Source organism: Chanos chanos, chromosome 7, assembly GCF_902362185.1.
Source record: "Chanos chanos chromosome 7, fChaCha1.1, whole genome shotgun sequence".
Classification (NCBI taxonomy): domain Eukaryota; kingdom Metazoa; phylum Chordata; class Actinopteri; order Gonorynchiformes; family Chanidae; genus Chanos; species Chanos chanos.
Window position 1 is genome coordinate 2,509,250 of NC_044501.1, and position 22,409 is coordinate 2,531,658.

General features: G+C 40.5%; 1 protein-coding gene across 1 annotated transcript in view; it reads left to right on the top strand.

Moving 5' to 3' along the window:
• Positions 1-546: 546 nt before the first annotated feature.
• The window catches only part of LOC115817121 (NACHT, LRR and PYD domains-containing protein 12-like), a 65,883-nt gene continuing 44,020 nt past the window's right edge, over positions 547-22,409 (top strand). The window contains exons 1-8 of the mRNA XM_030780366.1: positions 547-555; positions 3,473-3,562; positions 5,779-5,840; positions 6,316-6,429; positions 8,714-10,750; positions 12,098-12,271; positions 16,002-16,175; positions 21,912-22,085. Coding sequence (XP_030636226.1) covers positions 547-555; positions 3,473-3,562; positions 5,779-5,840; positions 6,316-6,429; positions 8,714-10,750; positions 12,098-12,271; positions 16,002-16,175; positions 21,912-22,085 — 2,834 coding nt within the window. The remainder of the gene's footprint in view (positions 556-3,472; positions 3,563-5,778; positions 5,841-6,315; positions 6,430-8,713; positions 10,751-12,097; positions 12,272-16,001; positions 16,176-21,911; positions 22,086-22,409) is intronic.

The following is a 22,409-nucleotide window of genomic DNA, read 5'->3' on the forward strand; positions in this document are numbered from 1 at the left end:
CCATAAGAATGTGCCTCGGGTCATACGCGTGGTATATCTCAAAGCGTAGGCGAAACCTGGGTAAAAGTTTGTGTAAATGCGGTAATTGCAGCAAACAAGGCTCGTCGTTTGTCGCAAGGACATGTCATGTTCATTAAGAACAATACGTTTTTACGGACAGTGGTGTAAAATGGAAGATTTTGACGCATTTGTTTCTCTTATTGTTGCTGTTGTTGTTGTAAGAAGACATATTAAAACACTGTTGCGTGCGTTTCCTTGTTTGCTGATTAAACCAAAAGAGGCCGACCAGAGGACAGGCGGCTGACTCCCGCATCAAGCTGCCCCTCCCTCCCCCCAAAATTTAGATATATTAATTTTGGCATTAAATCGGTCATGTTTAAAGTATTAATGGCGATTTAATCATGTGAATGACATTCTTTAATCTTTGAAGCGGAAGTACTCATTTTGTTGGATAAACTGCAGCCGTTCTTGTTGAAATGTGACATGAAATTCTCTTCCGCTTTCTCCCTGTAGTGTAAAGCACATAATGGCCAGTAGATGGTGACAATGTGCACGGTAAATCTCAGTAGTTATGATGTGGATTACTCACGAGGACGAACGGCCTGAAAACCAGAATGGAGTTAAATGACTAAAATGGTGATGAGGGGTTGATGAAGCACTGATAGGGAGTGTAAAGAGTTCAGGTCAGTGTGAAAAGTGAGGGCGTGGAATCAAAATATAGTTGAAGGGATTTTTAACTACACTCTTTCTTACATTATTGTTGATGAAGACTCTTAAAAAAACATTGTAAGCATTCTCTTATAGATGTTCAAAAGCTTCCAAGTAAAGCCTGTGAAATTCTTGAAACCTTTCAGAAATTGGAATAGCTCAGAAAGTCATTTCCCCCATGTTTGGATATACATACATTATGTATATACAAAACAGAGAAAACTGTCAAAGTGGTTATTACATTAATAAACATATTTGACTTGTACCGTGCTATATTGTTTTATATGTATATGTAAGTTGACATCATACAGTATTTTCTCATATGTCATAACTGACATGAAAACTAGAGTAGACTGTAGTATGAACCATAACCTTATGATCTGGCCTTGTTCATGTTTTATGACATATATGTTTTATTTCTCCACAGAACTGTAAGTGACATGGGTTTGTGAGGAGTCGATCGGTGTCTGTAGAGTCTGTGTGAAGGAGGTGAAGAGGAGAACACTGAATCTAAAATGAGTCTCCTAACAGACAGTGAGGAGGGAGGTCCTGCCCCTAAAAGGAGTCGCCATGGAGACACAGAGATGGGGGACACTGTTGACTTCAGGACAGAGAGAGCAGGATCTCCAGTCCCCAGCTGTGTGTCTATGAAGAGTAGTAACTCCATGATACAGCCCATAAACTTCAGTGGAGGAACAGTGTCCTCTGATCCCAGGTCAGTCTGTCTGTATGAATGTACAGTGTATACAGATACAGTGTCCTCTGATCCCAGGTCAGTCTGTCTGCCTGAGAAAATGATAAAAAGAGTCATGTCACTGTCATATCAGCTCTGGCCAATAAAATCTCTCTCATTATGCGTGAATGTGTACACACATTTCATTGTGTGTGTGTCTGTGTGTCTATGTTTGTGTTTGTGTGCACGTGTGTGTGTGTGCATGTGTCTGTGCGTGTGTGTATATCTGTGTGTGTCTTTGTGTTTGTCTGCATGTGTGTGTGTTCGGATATGTGTGTGTGTGTGTTTGTGTCTGTACATTTCCCCAGTGTGTGTGTGTGTGTGTGTGTGTGTATCTGTATGTGTGTGTGTTTGTGAGTGTGTGTCTCTCTGTGTGTGTAGGCGTGTGTGTGTGTGTGTGTAGGCGTGTGTGTGTGTGTGTGTGTGTGTGCATGTGTGTGTGTGAGAGTGTGTGTGTGATGTCTAATGTGTCTAATGTTAAGCAGTACAGACTGATAGCTGCACAGGACAGACTGTGTATATTAATAAAGATGTTTCTTTATGTTTTCATAATAACTCACAGAGTTCAGACACAGAGAGCAGGATCTCCAATCCCCAGCTATGTGTCTATGAAGAGTAATAATTCCATGATACAGCCCATAAACTTCAGTGGAGGAGCAGTGTTCTCTGATCCCAGGTCAGTCTGTCTGTATGAATGTACAGTGTTCTCTGATCCCAGGTCAGTCTGTGTGTATGAATGTACAGTGTATACCGATACAGTGTCCTCTGATCCCAGGTCAGTCTGTCTGCCTGAGAAAATGATAAAAAGAGTCATGTCACTGTCATATCAGCTCTGGCCAATAAAATCTCTCTCATTATGCATGAACGTGTACACACATTTCATTGTATGTGTGTCTGTATGTCTATGTGTGTGTTTGTCTGCACGTGTGTGTGTGCATGTGTCTGTGCGTGTGTGTATGTCTGTGTGTTTTTGTGTTTGTCTGCATGTGTGTGTGTACAGATATGTGTGTGTGCGTCTGCATTTCTGTGTGCGTGTGTGTCTGAGTGTGTGTGTTTGTGTGTGTCTGTGTGTGTGGGTACATCTGTGTGTGTGTGTGTGTATCTGTATGTGTGCGTGTTTGTGAGTGTGTGTGTGTGAGTGTGCGCATTTGTGCATGTCTGTGTGCGTGTGCCTGTGCGTGTGCCCGTGTGTGTGCCCGTGTGTGTGTGCATGTGTGTGTGTGAGAGTGTGTGTGTGATGTCTAATGTGTCTAATGTTAAGCAGTACAGACTAATAGCTACAGAGGACAGACTTTGTATATTAATAAAGATTTTTCCTCATGTTTTTATTATAATTCACAGAGTTCAGACACAGAGAGCAGGATCTCCAGTCCCCAGCTGTGTGTCTATGAAGAGTAATAACTCCATGATACAGCCCATAAACTTCAGTGGAGGAGCAGTGTCCTCTGATCCCAGGTCAGTCTGTGTGTATGAATGTACAGTGTATACAGATACAGTGTCCTCTGATCCCAGGTCAGTCTCTCTGCCTGAGAAAATGATAAAAAGAGTCATATCAGCTCTGGCCAATAAAATCTCTCTCATTATGCGTGAATGTGTACACACATTTCATTGTGTGTGTGTCTGTGTGTCTATGTTTGTGTTTGTGTGCACGTGTGTGTGTGTGCATGTGTCTGTGCGTGTGTGTATATCTGTGTGTGTCTTTGTGTTTGTCTGCATGTGTGTGTGTTCGGATATGTGTGTGTGTGTGTTTGTGTCTGTACATTTCCCCAGTGTGTGTGTGTGTGTGTGTGTGTGTATCTGTATGTGTGTGTGTTTGTGAGTGTGTGTCTCTCTGTGTGTGTAGGCGTGTGTGTGTGTGTGTGTAGGCGTGTGTGTGTGTGTGTGTGTGTGTGCATGTGTGTGTGTGAGAGTGTGTGTGTGATGTCTAATGTGTCTAATGTTAAGCAGTACAGACTGATAGCTGCACAGGACAGACTGTGTATATTAATAAAGATGTTTCTTTATGTTTTCATAATAACTCACAGAGTTCAGACACAGAGAGCAGGATCTCCAATCCCCAGCTATGTGTCTATGAAGAGTAATAATTCCATGATACAGCCCATAAACTTCAGTGGAGGAGCAGTGTTCTCTGATCCCAGGTCAGTCTGTCTGTATGAATGTACAGTGTTCTCTGATCCCAGGTCAGTCTGTGTGTATGAATGTACAGTGTATACCGATACAGTGTCCTCTGATCCCAGGTCAGTCTGTCTGCCTGAGAAAATGATAAAAAGAGTCATGTCACTGTCATATCAGCTCTGGCCAATAAAATCTCTCTCATTATGCATGAACGTGTACACACATTTCATTGTATGTGTGTCTGTATGTCTATGTGTGTGTTTGTCTGCACGTGTGTGTGTGCATGTGTCTGTGCGTGTGCGTGTGTGTATGTCTGTGTGTTTTTGTGTTTGTCTGCATGTGTGTGTGTACAGATATGTGTGTGTGCGTCTGCATTTCTGTGTGCGTGTGTGTCTGAGTGTGTGTGTGTTTGTGTGTGTCTGTGTGTGTGGGTACATCTGTGTGTGTGTGTGTGTATCTGTATGTGTGCGTGTTTGTGAGTGTGTGTGTGTGAGTGTGCGCATTTGTGCATGTCTGTGTGCGTGTGCCTGTGCGTGTGCCCGTGTGTGTGCCCGTGTGTGTGTGCATGTGTGTGTGTGAGAGTGTGTGTGTGATGTCTAATGTGTCTAATGTTAAGCAGTACAGACTAATAGCTACAGAGGACAGACTTTGTATATTAATAAAGATTTTTCCTCATGTTTTTATTATAATTCACAGAGTTCAGACACAGAGAGCAGGATCTCCAGTCCCCAGCTGTGTGTCTATGAAGAGTAATAACTCCATGATACAGCCCATAAACTTCAGTGGAGGAGCAGTGTCCTCTGATCCCAGGTCAGTCTGTGTGTATGAATGTACAGTGTATACAGATACAGTGTCCTCTGATCCCAGGTCAGTTTCTCTGCCTGAGAAAATGATAAAAAGAGTCATATCAGCTCTGGCCAATAAAATCTCTCTCATTATGCGTGAATGTGTACACACATTTCATTGTGTGTGTGTCTGTGTGTCTATGTTTGTGTTTGTGTGCACGTGTGTGTGTGTGCATGTGTCTGTGCGTGTGTGTATATCTGTGTGTGTCTTTGTGTTTGTCTGCATGTGTGTGTGTTCGGATATGTGTGTGTGTGTGTTTGTGTCTGTACATTTCCCCAGTGTGTGTGTGTGTGTGTGTGTGTGTATCTGTATGTGTGTGTGTTTGTGAGTGTGTGTCTCTCTGTGTGTGTAGGCGTGTGTGTGTGTGTGTGTAGGCGTGTGTGTGTGTGTGTGTGTGTGTGTGCATGTGTGTGTGTGAGAGTGTGTGTGTGATGTCTAATGTGTCTAATGTTAAGCAGTACAGACTGATAGCTGCACAGGACAGACTGTGTATATTAATAAAGATGTTTCTTTATGTTTTCATAATAACTCACAGAGTTCAGACACAGAGAGCAGGATCTCCAATCCCCAGCTATGTGTCTATGAAGAGTAATAATTCCATGATACAGCCCATAAACTTCAGTGGAGGAGCAGTGTTCTCTGATCCCAGGTCAGTCTGTCTGTATGAATGTACAGTGTTCTCTGATCCCAGGTCAGTCTGTGTGTATGAATGTACAGTGTATACCGATACAGTGTCCTCTGATCCCAGGTCAGTCTGTCTGCCTGAGAAAATGATAAAAAGAGTCATGTCACTGTCATATCAGCTCTGGCCAATAAAATCTCTCTCATTATGCATGAACGTGTACACACATTTCATTGTATGTGTGTCTGTATGTCTATGTGTGTGTTTGTCTGCACGTGTGTGTGTGCATGTGTCTGTGCGTGTGTGTATGTCTGTGTGTTTTTGTGTTTGTCTGCATGTGTGTGTGTACAGATATGTGTGTGTGCGTCTGCATTTCTGTGTGCGTGTGTGTCTGAGTGTGTGTGTGTGTGTTTGTGTGTGTCTGTGTGTGTGGGTACATCTGTGTGTGTGTGTGTGTGTGTATCTGTATGTGTGCGTGTTTGTGAGTGTGTGTGTGTGAGTGTGCGCATTTGTGCATGTCTGTGTGCGTGTGCCTGTGCGTGTGCCCGTGTGTGTGCCCGTGTGTGTGTGCATGTGTGCGTGTGAGAGTGTGTGTGTGATGTCTAATGTGTCTAATGTTAAGCAGTACAGACTAATAGCTACAGAGGACAGACTTTGTATATTAATAAAGATTTTTCCTCATGTTTTTATTATAATTCACAGAGTTCAGACACAGAGAGCAGGATCTCCAGTCCCCAGCTGTGTGTCTATGAAGAGTAGTAACTCCATGATACAGCCCATAAACTTCAGTGGAGGAGCAGTGTCCTCTGATCCCAGGTCAGTCTGTGTGTATGAATGTACAGTGTATACAGATACAGTGTCCTCTGATCCCAGGTCAGTCTCTCTGCCTGAGAAAATGATAAAAAGAGTCATATCAGCTCTGGCCAATAAAATCTCTCTCATTATGCGTGAATGTGTACACACATTTCATTGTGTGTGTGTCTGTGTGTCTATGTTTGTGTTTGTGTGCACGTGTGTGTGTGTGCATGTGTCTGTGCGTGTGTGTATATCTGTGTGTGTCTTTGTGTTTGTCTGCATGTGTGTGTGTTCGGATATGTGTGTATGTGTGTGTCTGAGTGTGTGTGTTTGTGTCTGTACATTTCCCCAGTGTGTGTGTGTGTGTGTGTGTGTGTGTGTGTGTGTGTGTGATGTCTAATGTGTCTAATGTTAAGCAGTACAGACTGATAGCTGCACAGGACAGACTGTGTATATTAATAAAGATTTTTCCTCATGTTTTTATTATAATTCACAGAGTTCAGACACAGAGAGCAGGATCTCCAGTCCCCAGCTGTGTGTCTATGAAGAGTAGTAACTCCATGATACAGCCCATAAACTTCAGTGGAGGAACAGTGTCCTGTGATCCCAGGTCAGTCTGTCTGTATGAATGTACAGTGTATACAGATACAGTGTCCTCTGATCCCAGGTCAGTCTGTGTGTATGAATGTACAGTGTATACAGATACAGTGTCCTCTGATCCCAGGTCAGTCTGTGTGTATGAATGTACAGTGTATATAGATACATAGATGCCACATGAGGCTGTTCATGTCTCCATGTATTTAAGGAACTTTCTTTCCCACAAAAAAAAGACTAATATTGTCCATTATTCTCCAACAATATTGTCGAGTTTTTGTTTGTTTGTTTTTTTTTAATGGGATTTTGACTAATGTTTATCCTCCTCTTTGTTTTAATCTCGATGAGAAAATAGCAGATAAATTTATTACATGAAATTTGCCATGAGAGGATGAATCTCTGTTGCTATGACTGTTTCTGTGAACAGTCAATAAGGATTTAAAAACATTTTAGTTTGGGCCTGTCATCTGAGTTAATTTCAGTCATAGTATTTGATTTAATGCGTCACTGCATTTCTTTTTGCAGTTAGAGCACTGTTTTCTTTTTGCAGTTAGAGCACTGTTTTCCTGTGTAACAATAAAATCTTTGTCATGTCAGCTCTGTCTTTACAGTAAAATCTTAACAAAATGTCACCTGACCCAACACGTTGTATGTTACTGCCCTCTAGTGGTGAGAAGTTTCACAGCCTCAAAACACGCACAGGTTGGAAAGGCACGAAACATAAAAATGACCCGTATATATATGCACTGTAATTCTAAATTATATATAATAAAAGGAGCCAACATGTTCCTCTTATCTCACTAACATTTGCTTAATGACTTATTGATATAACCGTGTGTTCTCTCCTTATAGATAGATATTTCCTCAAAAAAAAAAAGAAAAGGAAATCATTTAAAAGGGTAGTCATTAGGTTGTGCCTGAACTCAGACCAGTAGACTTTCCAAAGAACAAACGTGCTGAGTTCAGTGTCACATGAGAGTGACGGTTTGAGGAAACGTGCCGTGATGTCACAACTGTGAAGAGAACTCAGAGCGTATGTTGGTTCTTCCTGTGAAGAGAACTCAGAGCGTATGTTGGTTCTTCCTGTGAAGAGAACTCAAAGAGTACCTCAGTTCTCCCTGTGAAGAGAACTCAAAGAGTACCTCGGTTCTCCCTGTGGAGAGAACTCAGAGAGCACCTCGGTTCTCCCTGTGAAGAGAACTCAAAGAGTATTGGTTTTCTCTGTGAAGAGAACTCAGAGAGTATCTTGGTTCTTCCTGTGAAGAGAACTGAAAGAGTATTGGTTTTCCCTGTGAAGAGAACTCAAAGAGTACCTCGGTTCTCCCTGTGAAGAGAACTCAAAGAGTACCTCGGTTCTCCCTGTGAAGAGAACTCAGAGAGTACCTTGGTTTTCCCTGTGAACACAGGGTGACTGTTCATTCTTTTCTCCATTTTAATCTTCATGACAACATGCAGGAGGAGTCTAGTTAAAGACTGAAATGTCATATAAAAAGGGCATTTTCCTGATGTGATCATACAGTGAAATGTAACAAGTTATACCAGTGTCTCACATTGTGTACCTGTTTGAATCTCTTCATTTAACATGTGGATTTGTATACACCATGCACTCTTTGACAAACACTAGGAAATCTCTTAGATAAGAGGTGGCTAGCCATTCAGAGATGAGAGGTTAGAAACACACAATGCACAGATCCACTGTGTGTGTGTGTGTGTGTTTATATACATGCCATACTCTACATAAACACACCCAGGTAAAATCTTGTCATCCCAAACCAGCCACACCTATTGTTGTGGATTATGTTGAAATATTAAATTAACAAAGACAGTCAGTTCATCCTCTCCTTCAGGAGTTTCTATGGCTAATATCTTAAAGTTGGTAATCTTTTTTATTGAACTGAAACAGACAGATCAGTACATAGGTACAGCAGACAGGGTAGTTTTCAGAGAAAACACTGAATTGCCTGACCACCATACTTCTCTTTCATTAAACATGTCAGTAACAGTGTTTTTTTCCCCTTGGCTGCATGGTTTTGTTAACTGGTTAGAGAAATAGTAGCATTCAAAGTCAAGCCTCCCTCTCTCCCCCCCCCCCCCCCTCTCTCTCTCTCTATCTCCCTCCCTCCCTCTCTCTCTCCCTCCCTCCCTCTCTCTCTCCCTCTCTCTCCCTCTCCCTCTCTCTCTCTCCCTCTCTTGTTTAAAAAAGAAAAACTGCTAATCAATAAAAAGTATTTTTAAAATTCTCTCTCTCTCTCTCTCTCTCTCTCTCTCTCTCCCTCTCTCTGTCTGTCTGTCTGCCATAGGTGGAGTGGAGGTCTGACTCAGGATCAGTCCAGATGTGGTCTGTGTCATCAGGCTCTGAGAGATCCAGTCTCTACCAGCTGTGGACACAGTTTCTGCACACAGTGTTTCAGCACATACTGGGACCAGTCTGGTCCATCAGGAGACTATGTCTGTCCCCAGTGCAGAAAGAGATCCAGAACACGTCCTGTTCTACAGCAACACAAAGTCTCTGACTCTACATCAGATCATGTCCTGCTGAGAACTATTGACAGTCATAAAACCATCCTGAAAAAGAAGTGTGAATACTTATTTGAAGGAAACACACTACGAGGAGATCAAACCCTCCTCAATAGAATTTACACAGAGCTCTACATTATAGAGGGAGAGAGTGAAGGAGTGAATGAAGAACATGAGGTTTTACAGATGGAGACAGCATCCAGGACAAAAAGTTCACGAGACATACCAATTAACTGCAATGACATCTTCAAACACTTCACCACTCAGGAACTTACAGAGAACAGAAAAGAAAATGAAATAAGAACTGTGCTCACCAAGGGCATCGCTGGCATTGGAAAAACAGTGACTGTGCAGAAGTTCATTCTGGACTGGGCAGAGGGAACAACCAATCAGGACATTGATTTCATGCTGGTACTTCCTTTCCGAGAGCTGAACTTAATTAAAGACAAACACTACGGGCTTCATAGACTTTTGTTTGAGTTTCATCCAGAATTGAGAGATCTGGATCCGAAGAAATATAATGATTGTAAAATGCTGTTCATCTTTGATGGTTTAGATGAGAGTCGACTTCAGTTGGATTTTTCTCAGAGGTTGTGTGACGTGACCACAACATCATCAGTGAATATACTGATATCAAACCTCATTCAAGGAAATCTTCTTCCCTCTGCACTCATCTGGATAACCTCCAGACCAGCAGCAGCCAATCAGATCCCCTCTCAGTTTATCAGTCGTGTGACAGAAATAGTAGGATTCAGTGATTCACAGAAAGAGGAATACTTCAGAAAAAGAGTCAGTGATGTGAGTCAATCCAACAGAATCATCTCACACATCAAAACATCAAGGAGCCTCCACATCATGTGTCACATCCCAGTGTTCTGTTGGATTTCAGCCACTGTGCTTCAAGAAATTCTGCGTCAAGACAATGTAAATGAGATTCCTAAAACTCTGACCGAAATGTATGTACATTTCTTACTCATTCAGACAAACATGAAGAAGCAGAAGTATGAAGAAAGACACGAGACCAGCCCAAAGAATCTTCTAGAATCAAACAAGGAGATTTTCTTGAAACTTGCTAAGCTGGCTTTCAGACAGTTGTTGATTGGCAATGTCATGTTTTATGATGAGGATCTGAGAGAATGTGGCATTGATGTGAGTGAGGCCACAGTGTACTCTGGGATTTGCACTGAGATCTTTAAGGAGGAATCTGTGTTTCGTCAGAAGAAGGTCTACTGCTTTGTGCATCTGAGTGTTCAAGAGTTCTTTGCTGCTCTCTATGTGTTTTACTGCTATATAAGCAAGAACATGGAGGCACTGAAGTATTTTCTGAAGAGAAAGTCCAGAGCTGTACCAGAGAATGTTTCCTTGGATGTGTTGCTTAAGGGAACAGTGGACAAAGCCTTCGAGAGTAAGAATGGACACTTAGATCTGTTCATCCGCTTCCTTCATGGAATCTCAGTGGAGTCCAACCAGAAACTCCTACAGGGTCTGCTGACACACACAGAGAACAACCCAGAGAGCATTAAGAAAGCAATCCGAAACCTCAAAGGGATCCAGAAGAAGAACGCTCATCCTGAAAGATGCATCAATCTTCTGCACTGCTTGACTGAAATGAATGATTGCTCAGTTCAAGAAGAAATTCAAGCTTTTCTTCAGTCAAACAGACATAGAACAAAGCTCACACTTGCACAGTGTGCAGAACTGGCCTACATGCTTCAGATGTCAGAGGAGGTGCTGGATGAGTTTGACCTGAAGAAATACAACACATCAGTTGAGGGTCGTAGGAGACTGGTCCCAGCTGTGAGGTGCTGCAGAAAAGCTCTGTGAGTTCACAGATTCACACATTTTTAAAGTAGCACTGTCTTTTAGTAGCATTATTTGAGAGGAAATTTAGTGTAGGGCTGATTCTGGACATGTTCCTGGGTACAGATATCTGTTTTTGGAGAAATTCTCAGTTTGTTTTCAATTCTGAAATTATGAGATTGTTCATGAATGATGATATACCATAAACATTCAGGGAGAGAATAAATTCACGCAGGCAAACTTACATACATGACAGTACAGTATATGGATGATGGGCAGTAAAACATCTGTGTATATAAAATATGCAGGTTGTGTGTTATACATTATTATCTCTGTGTTTATCATTATTTTTGGTCTCCTCAGATTCAACAGGTCTTATACCACAATACATAGGCCAGGGCTTTTCAACTACACATTCAAATGGGCCGGATTTCAGAACCAGGCCTTGTTCATGGCCCAGAACATGTTTGGCAGCCTATTCACATTGGAAATATAGAAATATTTACATTTATTTAAAACCATTATAGCTTTATGCATATTTACATTTACTTTGCATTTGGAGATGGTGAAATACGCTTGTTTATCTAAGCAGGATAAACAAGAGTCAATTTTTCTTTTCAGTGTTGACAAAATATGTTCTTTCACCTTAACTACACCTCTGACAGCTGACAGACAGGTACTGAGTTTGTTTAGGGTGCTGTAAGATGGAGTGATACACATCGTCCCAGCGACCCAGTGCTATTATAATATGTGTATCGGCACTCATGGAATGACTCTTGTCCAATCAAATAACTCATCTGGAGATAACTACTGTATAATCTGAAATCAACTTACATCATGCCTTGCCATTGGAGGGTCCTCTCAGACTGGATTTGGCCTGCTGGCCAACACCTAAAACAGCCTGTCACATAGGCCTTGATTTAGTAATGTTGTTTCTTCCATGGGATAAATTTCTATTCTGATCAAAATAATTATAATTATCATAAACTTAACTGAAAAACAGTTCTGTATTTGTTTATGAGTATTGATTCGCATGATAACTAATTAGCTGATAAGGCTGTAAGTGAACAAGCTGTCTTTCAGATTGTTCACTTCCAGGGTATGAGGATGTTTGTTTTCCAACTAGTCTTACTATATATGTTATAACCATGTCATATTGGTTGGCTACTGTTATGCAGTTATCTGAATATGGCTCTGAATATGTAATTTTATCTGTGTTTGTCATTAGTTTCTGTGGACTGCAGTATAGCATACAGAGTCATTTAAACTTCTAGTCCCAAAATCATAGTCTGTATATGAAGAGTAATGCAGGAGATGTAGTTACATTTTAAGCTTCTCTCTCTCCCTCTCTCTTTCTCTCTCCCCAGACTTGCTGGTTGTAATCTCACTGAACAGTCCTGTGAAGCTGTAGCCTCAGTTCTACAGTCAGTAAACTGTCCCCTGAGAGAACTGGACCTTAGAGACAATGACCTTCAGGATTCAGGAGTGAAGTTGCTTTGTGTGGGGCTGAAGAATCCACACTGTAAACTGGAGATACTGAGGTCAGTGTTAGTCATTCACTGAAATTGTAGTATTTAGTGTAGCATTTTGTGTCATTTCTTTACCATGGATTTACCTGTGTGTAGTGGTTATTTCTTTTCCTATTGATAACCACTATGGTGGCTGAGCAAAAATGTCCAACTCTCCACCCCCAAAACAGTCCAAGGTCCACAGAAAGATGTTGTTTAGGAAATAAAGAAATATTTACTACAAATGATAAAAGGACACAACGTTCAGGAATTGAAACTGAAATGAAAATGAGGATTGCTAAAGTAAATTAAGGATGAACTGAAACAGAGCAGGAGCAGTGTCTGTGGCAGCCTGGGCTTGAGGATGTGAGGTCAAAGAATGTCTCTTCCTGCTCTGGCCACGCCCTCCAGGTAGCATCACCTGGCTTTATATGTTAATGTCATTCCAGTCACGAGCTGGGGTTAAGCTGGAAAAACAAAACAGGAGTGTGAGACACTGCAAACTCAAAATATAATCATCTTGGCCTCTACACTGTGTGTTTAGTTTACCTAATTTTATCAGTTTTCATGTCTTCTTTTGTGTGTCCTTTCCTGTGTTGTCTGGGTTAAAGTGATCTCTTGTTATGCTGGCTGATGCACTGAAATCTTGCTGTGCCGTGTCTTACGCTAGGTTTCCACACAGCGAAACACCTTGTAAATTTCACTCTGGGGGTGTGGTCGTGAAAACAGCAAGCACCTGGCCCAAAAGTTCAAATGCCTAAATTAGGGTCTACAGTGGTCTATTTGCCCTGACCAGAGCCTTTGAGAGAGTTTTTGTCTACCGCTTTGGCCCAGTTAAGCTCATATAACATGAAAACAACAATTTGTGTTGATATAGTCAATAAGGTCGCCCAAACATCTTTTAATCATATACATATTTTCATGCTACATGTAGCATTTAGCCTCCGCCATCTTGGTCAAATTTCTTTGTTACTCCAGCCTCTCTAGAGAACGTCGCATACCAGACACATCACATGCTGAACTGATTGGTTCACGCGTGGTTCTCATTTGCATAAAGTTTAGGATTCGCTATATCAAATTCGCCTATCTTGGCGAATTCGCCCGCAATCTCAGAATGAGAGCAAAGTGAAATTTGCTGCAGTGGAAATTTACCCTTACTGTACGTTCACACTGAGAGCGGCGAGAGCGTCAAGAGTCGCCCAAACCTCCCTGCCAACGATGCTGTTGAACACTGTGGACGCTCTGCCGTTGATGAAATAGGCGGGTACAAGTTCCTTCGGAAAGCTTGGTTATGCAAATGTTTTTAAAGGGGCTATAAAGCAAACAAACAGGTCGAGCGGTATCTTTGTGCTGACTGACCACCAGTAGGCTATAAGTTAACCTTATGAGATATTTTAAATGAGAAGGTGCGAAATCGACCGATGACAGAAATAAAAAAACAATGCTAATTACATATTTCGTAACAAAATAAACTAATGAAAAACACTACTTAAAAGCTTTTTTTTTGTTGTGTGTCTTTTGTGTTAATGATAGGCTAGGTCAAATTCCAGCATGGAGTTTATAGGACACGTTTACTAGCCTTGGTCTTTAATTAACACTAACGTTTGTGCATAACCTACATTACAGTACAACATGGTGAAACCCACCACCGATATAATCGGTTTCTCCTCCATTTTGCTTAGGACCAAAAGTTTTGTGGGAACAATAGTTTATACTGTTGTGTTCTCTACAATTCTCTAGAGCGGAGCACTTCCAAGTTTCTATTGGTTGCCGCCCAACCGCGTCATATCTCATTACCATAAAGTTAACCGAACTTCAACTGTATTTTGACGCCCAAACCACCCTCGCCGCGACGCCCTTTGCCGCGACGCTCTTCGCCGCTTAAAGACGCTGGCTCTCATTGAAAATGAATGACTTCCGGTCACTTTGACGCTCTCGCCGCGCTCAGTGTGAACGTACAGTTAGTGTGAGACAGAAGACATCACAGGAAAGTACTATATTCCACAGATAGTTTACATTTTACTTGTTCATATTTAACCATTGAGCCATGCAGGGGCCTCAGGCACCTCATATAGTAAAGAGGTTGACCAATAGTAGTTCACTGAAATTACACAGTAATAACACATACGGTATGATTATCTATATGAGAAACATCGTCATGCCAACTATCCTTTAAACCACCAAGCGAGAAATATGTACATCAGTGAAACAGTCGGCAGGGAAGAAAGAGAAAAGTTCATCTTAATCTCCTAAGGCGCTTTGAAGACTTATATGTTATTCTGTTCAGTTATGACGAAGCACCCAAAATAATTAAACTCATTTGACACGTAAATAAAACGCCCAATCATAACCATATCGTAATTACATAAGTGAAACGAATCGTCTCAGATCGGCGGTGCACAAATAAGTGTAAAAGATGTTCTGAGGCTGTCATCGCTGGGCAACCTAACAGCCAATAGAAAACCGAGAGACTAATTAGAGAAATCCGCCAAAACAGCCAGAGCGCGCGCGCACGGAAAGTTTCTGAGGTAAATGTTGAAGTGAGTGGTACGTATCGAAAATGCGAGAAATAAACGCGATTCAATCCACTTTCGTGGTAAGTATCTCTTTTAATGAAATGTAATGGTTTAGTAATCAGAAAACGTAATGATTATCCATTTAGATTTGAGATCAAGCGGTTTATGTAGTTTGTCTCAGACACACGTTCGCTATAGCATGTGAGGGACAATCTTGACAGTGAGTGCTGAGGTAACGTATTGAAAAAGGTAGAAATAACAGCAATCTGCTCCGCGTTCACTGTTTTCTGTGCACACAGTGCAAGTATAGTTAATCCATATATTAATGGATTAATGACCCGAGAAATATTTCGATAACCCTATTTAATTTTGTTCAGACGGTTTGCTAATTAGTCTCTGGCACACGTTAGCTATAGCATGTGAGGGGATTTTCATCCCAAACCTGACAGTCAATAGAAAACCCGACAGACTCATTTCTCAAACCCGCCAACTGAGCTAAAAACTGGAGAAGGGGAAAGAGTCCAGTTTGTCAGAAATGACAGCAGCGTCTGATTCACTGTCTCTGTGTTGTGTGCGTTAACATTCAAAGTAAGTTTCGTTTTATTTAGCAATGTAAAAGAGTTATATTCACTCTATCCCTTTAGATGCATTCAAACGGTTTTGTAATTAGCCTCTGACACGTTAGCTAGCATATAGCATGTGAGGGGATTCTCTCTCCAGACACAAAGTTTCCATTATCAGCCGTTTTTTATGCTGTTGATCTGTTATAAAATGCCTGATAAGTTACTTGCGCATAATTTTGAGAAAAGATTAACGTATTTTTTGTCTTTTTAATGGAAGATGATCGAATCTGTTGGAGATTTTTTTCTATAACTAGTCTTACTGTGTGTTATTACCTTGTCATTTTGGTTGACTACTGTTACCCTTTTATGAATGTGACTCTAGATATGTAATGATATCTGTGTTTGTCATCACTCTGTGGACTGCAGTTCAGGGTACAGAGTCATTCAAACTTCCTGTCGTACAATCATAGTCTGTATGTGAAGAGTAATGCAGGAGACAATTTCAGCTTTTTTGATATATATTATTAATTTTCGGCATGTGAAAACATTTTACATTTCCCAGAGTACCACTGCAGTAATTCTGCTAGGTGAAAACATGCTCTCTGTCTCTGTCTCTTTCTCTCTCTCTCTCTCTCTCTCTCTCTCTCTCTCTCTCTCTCTCTCTCTCTCTCTCTCTCTCTCCAGACTTGCTGGTTGTAAACTCACTGAACAGTCCTGTGAAGCTGTAGCCTCAGTTCTACAGTCAGTAAACTGTCCCCTGAGAGAACTGGACCTGAGTAACAATGACCTTCAGGATTCAGGAGTGAAGATTCTCTGTGTGGGACTGAAGAATCCACTCTGTAAACTGGAGATACTGAGGTCAGTATTAACCAGTCATTGAAAATACAATATTTATAATATGATTTGTGTCATTTCTTTACTCTGTGTTCACCTATGTGCATTAGATCTCTAGCTGAATTAGGTCACCTAAATTGATCAGGTTTCATGCTGGCTGATACGCTGAAATCTTGCAGTGCTGTGTCTTAGTGTGAGACAGAAGACATCACAGGATAGAACTGTATTCCACAACTAGTTTACATTTTACTTGTTCATATTTAACCGTTATACTGTACAGGGGCATCAGGAACAGCATATCTGAAGAGATCGGCCAACAGTAGTTTATTGGAATTACTCTGCAATAAAACATCCAGTTTGATTATATAAGAAACATCATTATGTCAGCTATCCTTTCAACCAGCAAACGGGTAATATGTATATCAGTGAAACAGTCAGAAGGGGAAAGAAGAAAAAAAGTTCATCGTAATCTCCTGAGGCACTTTGAAGATTTATATGTTATGGTAATATTCTGATCACCTATGGCGAAGCACCAAAACTCATTTGACACACAGACATAACCATATCGGAACTACGCGGTGAAATGAGGAATCTCAGATCGGATGTCTACAAATAAGTGTAAAAGATGTTTAGAAGTTGTCGTTGCTTGGCAACCTAACAGCCAATAGAAAATCGAGAGACTAATTTCTGAAAACCTCCAAAACAGCCAGCATACACACACACAGAAAGTTTCTGAGGTAAACGTTGAAGTAAGTGGCACGATAAGCACTTTTGTGGTAAGTATCTGTTTTTATGAAATGTACTGGTTTAGTAATCAGAGAATTTAAAGATTATCCATTTAGATTTGCGTTCAAACGGTTTTGTAATTAGTCTCTGGCACGTCAGCTTTAGCATGTGAGGGGATTTTCATCCCAAACCTGACAGTCAATAGAAAACCCGAAAGACTCATTTCTCAAACCCGCCAACTGAGCTAAAAACTGGAGAAGGGGAAAAAGTCCAGTTTGTCAGAAATGACAGCAGCGTCTGATTCACTGTTCATTAACATTCAGAGTCAGTTTTGTTCCCTCAAGCAGCATAAAATGCATTTTTATATTAGTGACTTTATCCCTTTAGACGTGTGTTCAGACGGTTTTGTCATTAGTCTCTGACACGTTAGCTGTAGCATGTGAGCGGATTCTCTCTCCAGACACAGCGTTTCCACTGTCAGCCGGAGTCCGGAGAAATCTCCGACTGAAATCAACTTTTCACCAGCAGATTTGGTAGCCTGCTCTGTTCTTATTGGTCATGTGTTAATGCAAGTGTTTATGTATATGGACTATTGAAGAGTTGTTGGTAAAATAGGAAAGTATGGCTTTGAGGAAACAGTGGAAACTTGGTAGTGTAATTCAGGGGTCTGGTGATATAAGATGGAAAACAGTGAACTGAGAGAAAAAGTGAATGAGGGAAAACAGTGAACTGAGAGAAAAGGTGAATGAGTAAAAAGTGAATGAGCAAGGTGAGGGACAGGTTATTTTGTTTAAAATGAATGCTGGGTTATCCTTTTAATCTGTAATTGTTTTCCTGATACTTGAAAGTAATTTTGATAGTTAACTGATTGTATCTCTTGATTTAAATGGAACATGGTTGGTCCTAATAGTGTTTCTTTTAAAACTAATCTTACTGTATGTCATTTTGATTGACTGCTGTTACGTAGTTGAATATATATGAATATGGCTATGACTATGTAATGATATTTCTGTTTGGCATTAGTCTCTGTGGACTGCAGTGTAGAGTACAGAATCATATGCACATTCATAATCATTTGCACATCACCTTCTCTCTCTCTCTCTCTATCTCTCTCTCTCTCTCTCTAGACTTGCTGGTTGTAAACTCATTGAACAGTTCTCTGAAGCTGTAACCTCAGTTCTACAGTCAGTAAACTGTCCCCTGAGAGAGCTGGACCTGAGTAACAATGACCTTCAGGATTCAGGAGTGAAGTTTCTCTTGGTTGGACTGAATAATCCACTCTGTAAACTGGAGATACTGAGGTCAGTATTAGTCAGTTATTAAAAGCTACAGCATTCTCTTCAATGTTTTCGAAATTTCCAACTAATTCATTTTGCACGACTGTTTAAGGGAAATTACTGGATTTCTCTCTCTCTCTTTCGGGGTCCTTAAAAAGTCTTAAAATGTCTTAAATAAGCTTTTACTAATACATGGTTCCTTAAAAAGTCTTAAAAGGCATTGAATTCATTCATTTAAAAATAAGGCCTTAATTAGTGTTAAAAGTCTTCAATTAATCTTTCAAAAGTCTTAAAAATGCTAAGACATGGCAAATAGGGTTTTCTGACATTTCTGACATATCAATTTAAAATATCAAAATAGTTGGTAACATCTAGTTTTTAAATCATTTAATTCCAATCACATTAACGGTACGCAGATCAGAATAGTGAAACGAACAACACTCATATTGTGTTCGTGGCCTGAATGCTCAGAGCACTGGCACTGTCCGCCAGCTACACAGCAAACTCTATAGTGTTAAATCTACTCTGAGAGTGTTTATTTTGTCCCAATCTTTGCAGTGTTAATTTAACACTTCCTTAAGTGTTAATAATACAACTCAGATGCAGTGCTAAAATAACTCTTTGCGTAGTTAAAAATTAGCTCTGCTTAAGAGCAGAAAGTGTTATCTACTTACACAGAGTTACACTGGTTTCGTAACTCTGTAGTACGAATCGAATCTCCAACACTTCTCAATGACGCCAACTCTCTTCTGCAATTGATTCCTTTAGTGTTAAATCGTATTTTTACAGTGTTAGTTCAGCTCTATACTTAACACTTTTGCTTAACGCCGGAAAATCAACTCTGAGAATCTTGCTCCGTAGCGACAGCATGACATGGGGAAGTGCCAATTCATTGAAAATTGACAGTTCAACCAAGATTACCAGGCCACAACCATTAACAAACTTAAGGGACGCACTGGTACAGCCATGTTGTCCATTTGTGTACAATTGAAATGAATATCTGTTTCCATGAGAGGCCAAGATACACATATCACGTGCTAAATTATTCAGTTATTACCAATATGATCAAGTCGTTATTTGCTTAACGAGAAATCAAATTCATGATTTGAGTTTCAAGTATTTTTCATAGATTAACTATGCAGCCTGTATGAGCTGATATTGCGTTCCATTGTGAACTAGCAGGCTTATCATCCACACACAGAGGTGTAAGAATGCACAGACTGCCTGTTGGCTGCTCAGGGATGTGTCCAGACATTGAATCATATGAATCTGGTATATTTTGAATCGCATTACAACATTTCAACAACGTCGCAATATTTCTCAGATTGATAAAATCGTATAAAAGATTGACTAATTGGCGACAACTGGTTTTCGAAGACTTTCCGTTTTTCTTCCAAGGGACAGTCATAAACTGGTCCATTTCCGCTGCTGTTATCTATGAGGGGGAGGTTATCTTTACTGGATGGTATCAAGCCATTAAGACGGGAATGAGAATCCGACCGCACACCAAAAAAAAAAGATTTTGTTGTAAAAGTTTTTGTCGGACTTGTTAAGAACTTGTTAAGAAATTAGTCATGCCACACAAAACACACTAATATTTTAAGTTTAAGTATGACGAATGCACTGTATTTATATTTTAGTTGTTGAAAAGGTTATTATATCTGGCATGAGCTGCATTGTTACATGGATGCCTTGCTAGCCAGCCTGCTACGTAGTTACTGTAAATTCTCTAATTGTGGCCGGGGCCTTTATTTATAGGCTATGGTTAGAGACAGGCCTTTATGTACAGGCTATGATTAGAGACAGGCTATTATTTACAGGCTGTGATTGGAGACAGGCCTTTATTTACAGACTATGGTTAGACACAGGCCTTTATTTACAGACTATGGTTAGACACAGGCCTTTATTTGCAGGCTATGGTTAGAGACAGGCCTTTATGTACAGGCTATGATTAGAGACAGGCCTTTATTTACAGGCTATGATTAGAGACAGGCCTTTATTTAGAGGCTGTGATTAGAGACAGGCCTTTATGTACAGGCTATAGTTAGAGACAGGCTATTATTTACAGGCTGTGATTGGAGACAGGCCTTTATTTAGAGGCTGTGATTAGCGACAGGCCTTTATTTACAGTCTATAGTTAGAGACAGGCTATTATTTACAGGCTATGATTAGAGACAGGCCTTTATTTAGAGGCTGTGATTAGAGACAGGCCTTTATTTACAGGCTATAGTTAGAGACAGGCTTTTATTTACAGGCTGTGATTGGAGACAGGCCTTTATTTACAGGCTATGGTTAGAGACAGGCCTTTATTTACAGGCTATGGTTAGAGACAGGCCTTTATTTACAGGCTATGATTAGAGACAGGCCTTTATTTACAGGCTATGATTAGAGACAGGCCTTTATTTAGAGGCTGTGATTAGAGACAGGCCTTTATGTACAGGCTATGGTTAGAGACAGGCCTTTATTTACAGGCTATGATTAGAGACAGGCCTTTATTTACAGGCTATGATTAGAGACAGGCCTTTATTTACAGGCTATGGTTAGAGACAGGCTATTATTTGTGATTTGTCCTTTTTTACTTGTGTATTCTGTAATATTGTAGTAGTGTTTAATTTCTAATTTATCGTATGATGATTTACGGATATACCTACCACTGGAACAGGCTACAACCTTGACTGTGCTGTATTTAAAGAGTAAAATTATGACGTCTACCACGGGCAGTTTGTGTCAGATTACAACGATACAACACAGATAATAACTGTGCTCAAGCACACAGACCGCACCAAAGCAAATGTTTCATGAGCGTTCAAACTGCAGAATTTTCTCAGATCATTTTAATGTAGGGAGATTACCTGAATCTGGAGCGAGTTTGAAGAGTACAGTTATCCACAGATTAAAACCTTCTGTGGATATAACAAAGTTTAGTTAGCAAAGAACAGTAATTCTATCAGAAAATGAAACTGGTAATTGTTTAACATGTGTATGCGGATTAGTGTTGATTATTGTGTGAATTATTTGTTTTGTTAATAAAGGAGGGTAAATGGGAACAGGTTGAAATAATGACAGGTTTAAAGGTAAAATCTGTTCCTCTGTTTCCAGCTCACCGGCCAACATGTCCCTACTGTATCTACGGCATCTAAAATCACACATTTTTCAGTACGGTTAGGACGCGCTGTTATATAAAAGAACTCATAGAACTAATGAAATAATATAAAGGAAACAGGTAGGAGAGAGTTTTGGCAGGGATGTCCCTCATAATGGGCCTTTCACACACATAGTCCTACAGCGACCACAATCCATGTGAGTTAGAACATGGGCTATGGTATTTCTGTTAAAAAGTCAAACTAATAGTAACAGAGTGGTGAGCAGAATTACGAAGATTATGTACTTACGAAAGTATGTGGTTGTACTGATGTAAATAACACTGTGGAAAAACGATGAATTGACCACCTGAGTCACATGACCACGATGATCTTCCTGTGTTTACATCTCACATTAAACACATTTGGACAATGTTCTTAAACTCAACCAATCATTGTCATTTTACCTTACTGTTCATTTCCAACCGACATCAGTGTGTTTGTTTGGAAAGAGGAGACTCTATTTTTACTTTTGGTGTGTATTTCTATCACAAGTGTGGTCTTAAATTTCACTTGAAGTGGTATTAAAGAGGCCTTAAAAAATGTTAAAGTTAACTTGTTTATACCTGCAGACACCCTCTCTCTCTCTCTCTCGCTCTCTCTCTCTCTCTCTCCAGACTTGCTGGTTGTAATCTCACTGAACAGTCCTGTGAAGCTGTAGCCTCAGTTCTACAGTCAGTAAACTGTCCCCTGAGAGAACTGGACCTGAGTAACAATGACCTTCAGGATTCAGGGGTGAAGTTGCTCTGTGTTGGATTGGAGAATTCACGCTGTAAACTGGAGATACTGAGGTCGGTATTAGTCAGTTATTTAAAATACGCATCACTGTGAGAATTTCATTAGTCTGCCAGACCGAGGAGGAAGAATCATTATATCCGGCGTGAGCTGCATTGTTAAAGTAATGCCTTGCTAGCCAGCCTGCTAGGTAGTTACCGTAAATTCTCAAGTAGAGACATGCCTTTATTTACAGGCTATGGTTAGAGACAGGCCTTTATTTACAGGCTATGGTTAGAGGCAGGCCTTTATTTACAGGCTATGGTTAGAGACAGGCCTTTATTTACAGGCTATGATTAGAGGCAGGCCTTTATTTACAAGCTATGGTTAGAGACAGGCCT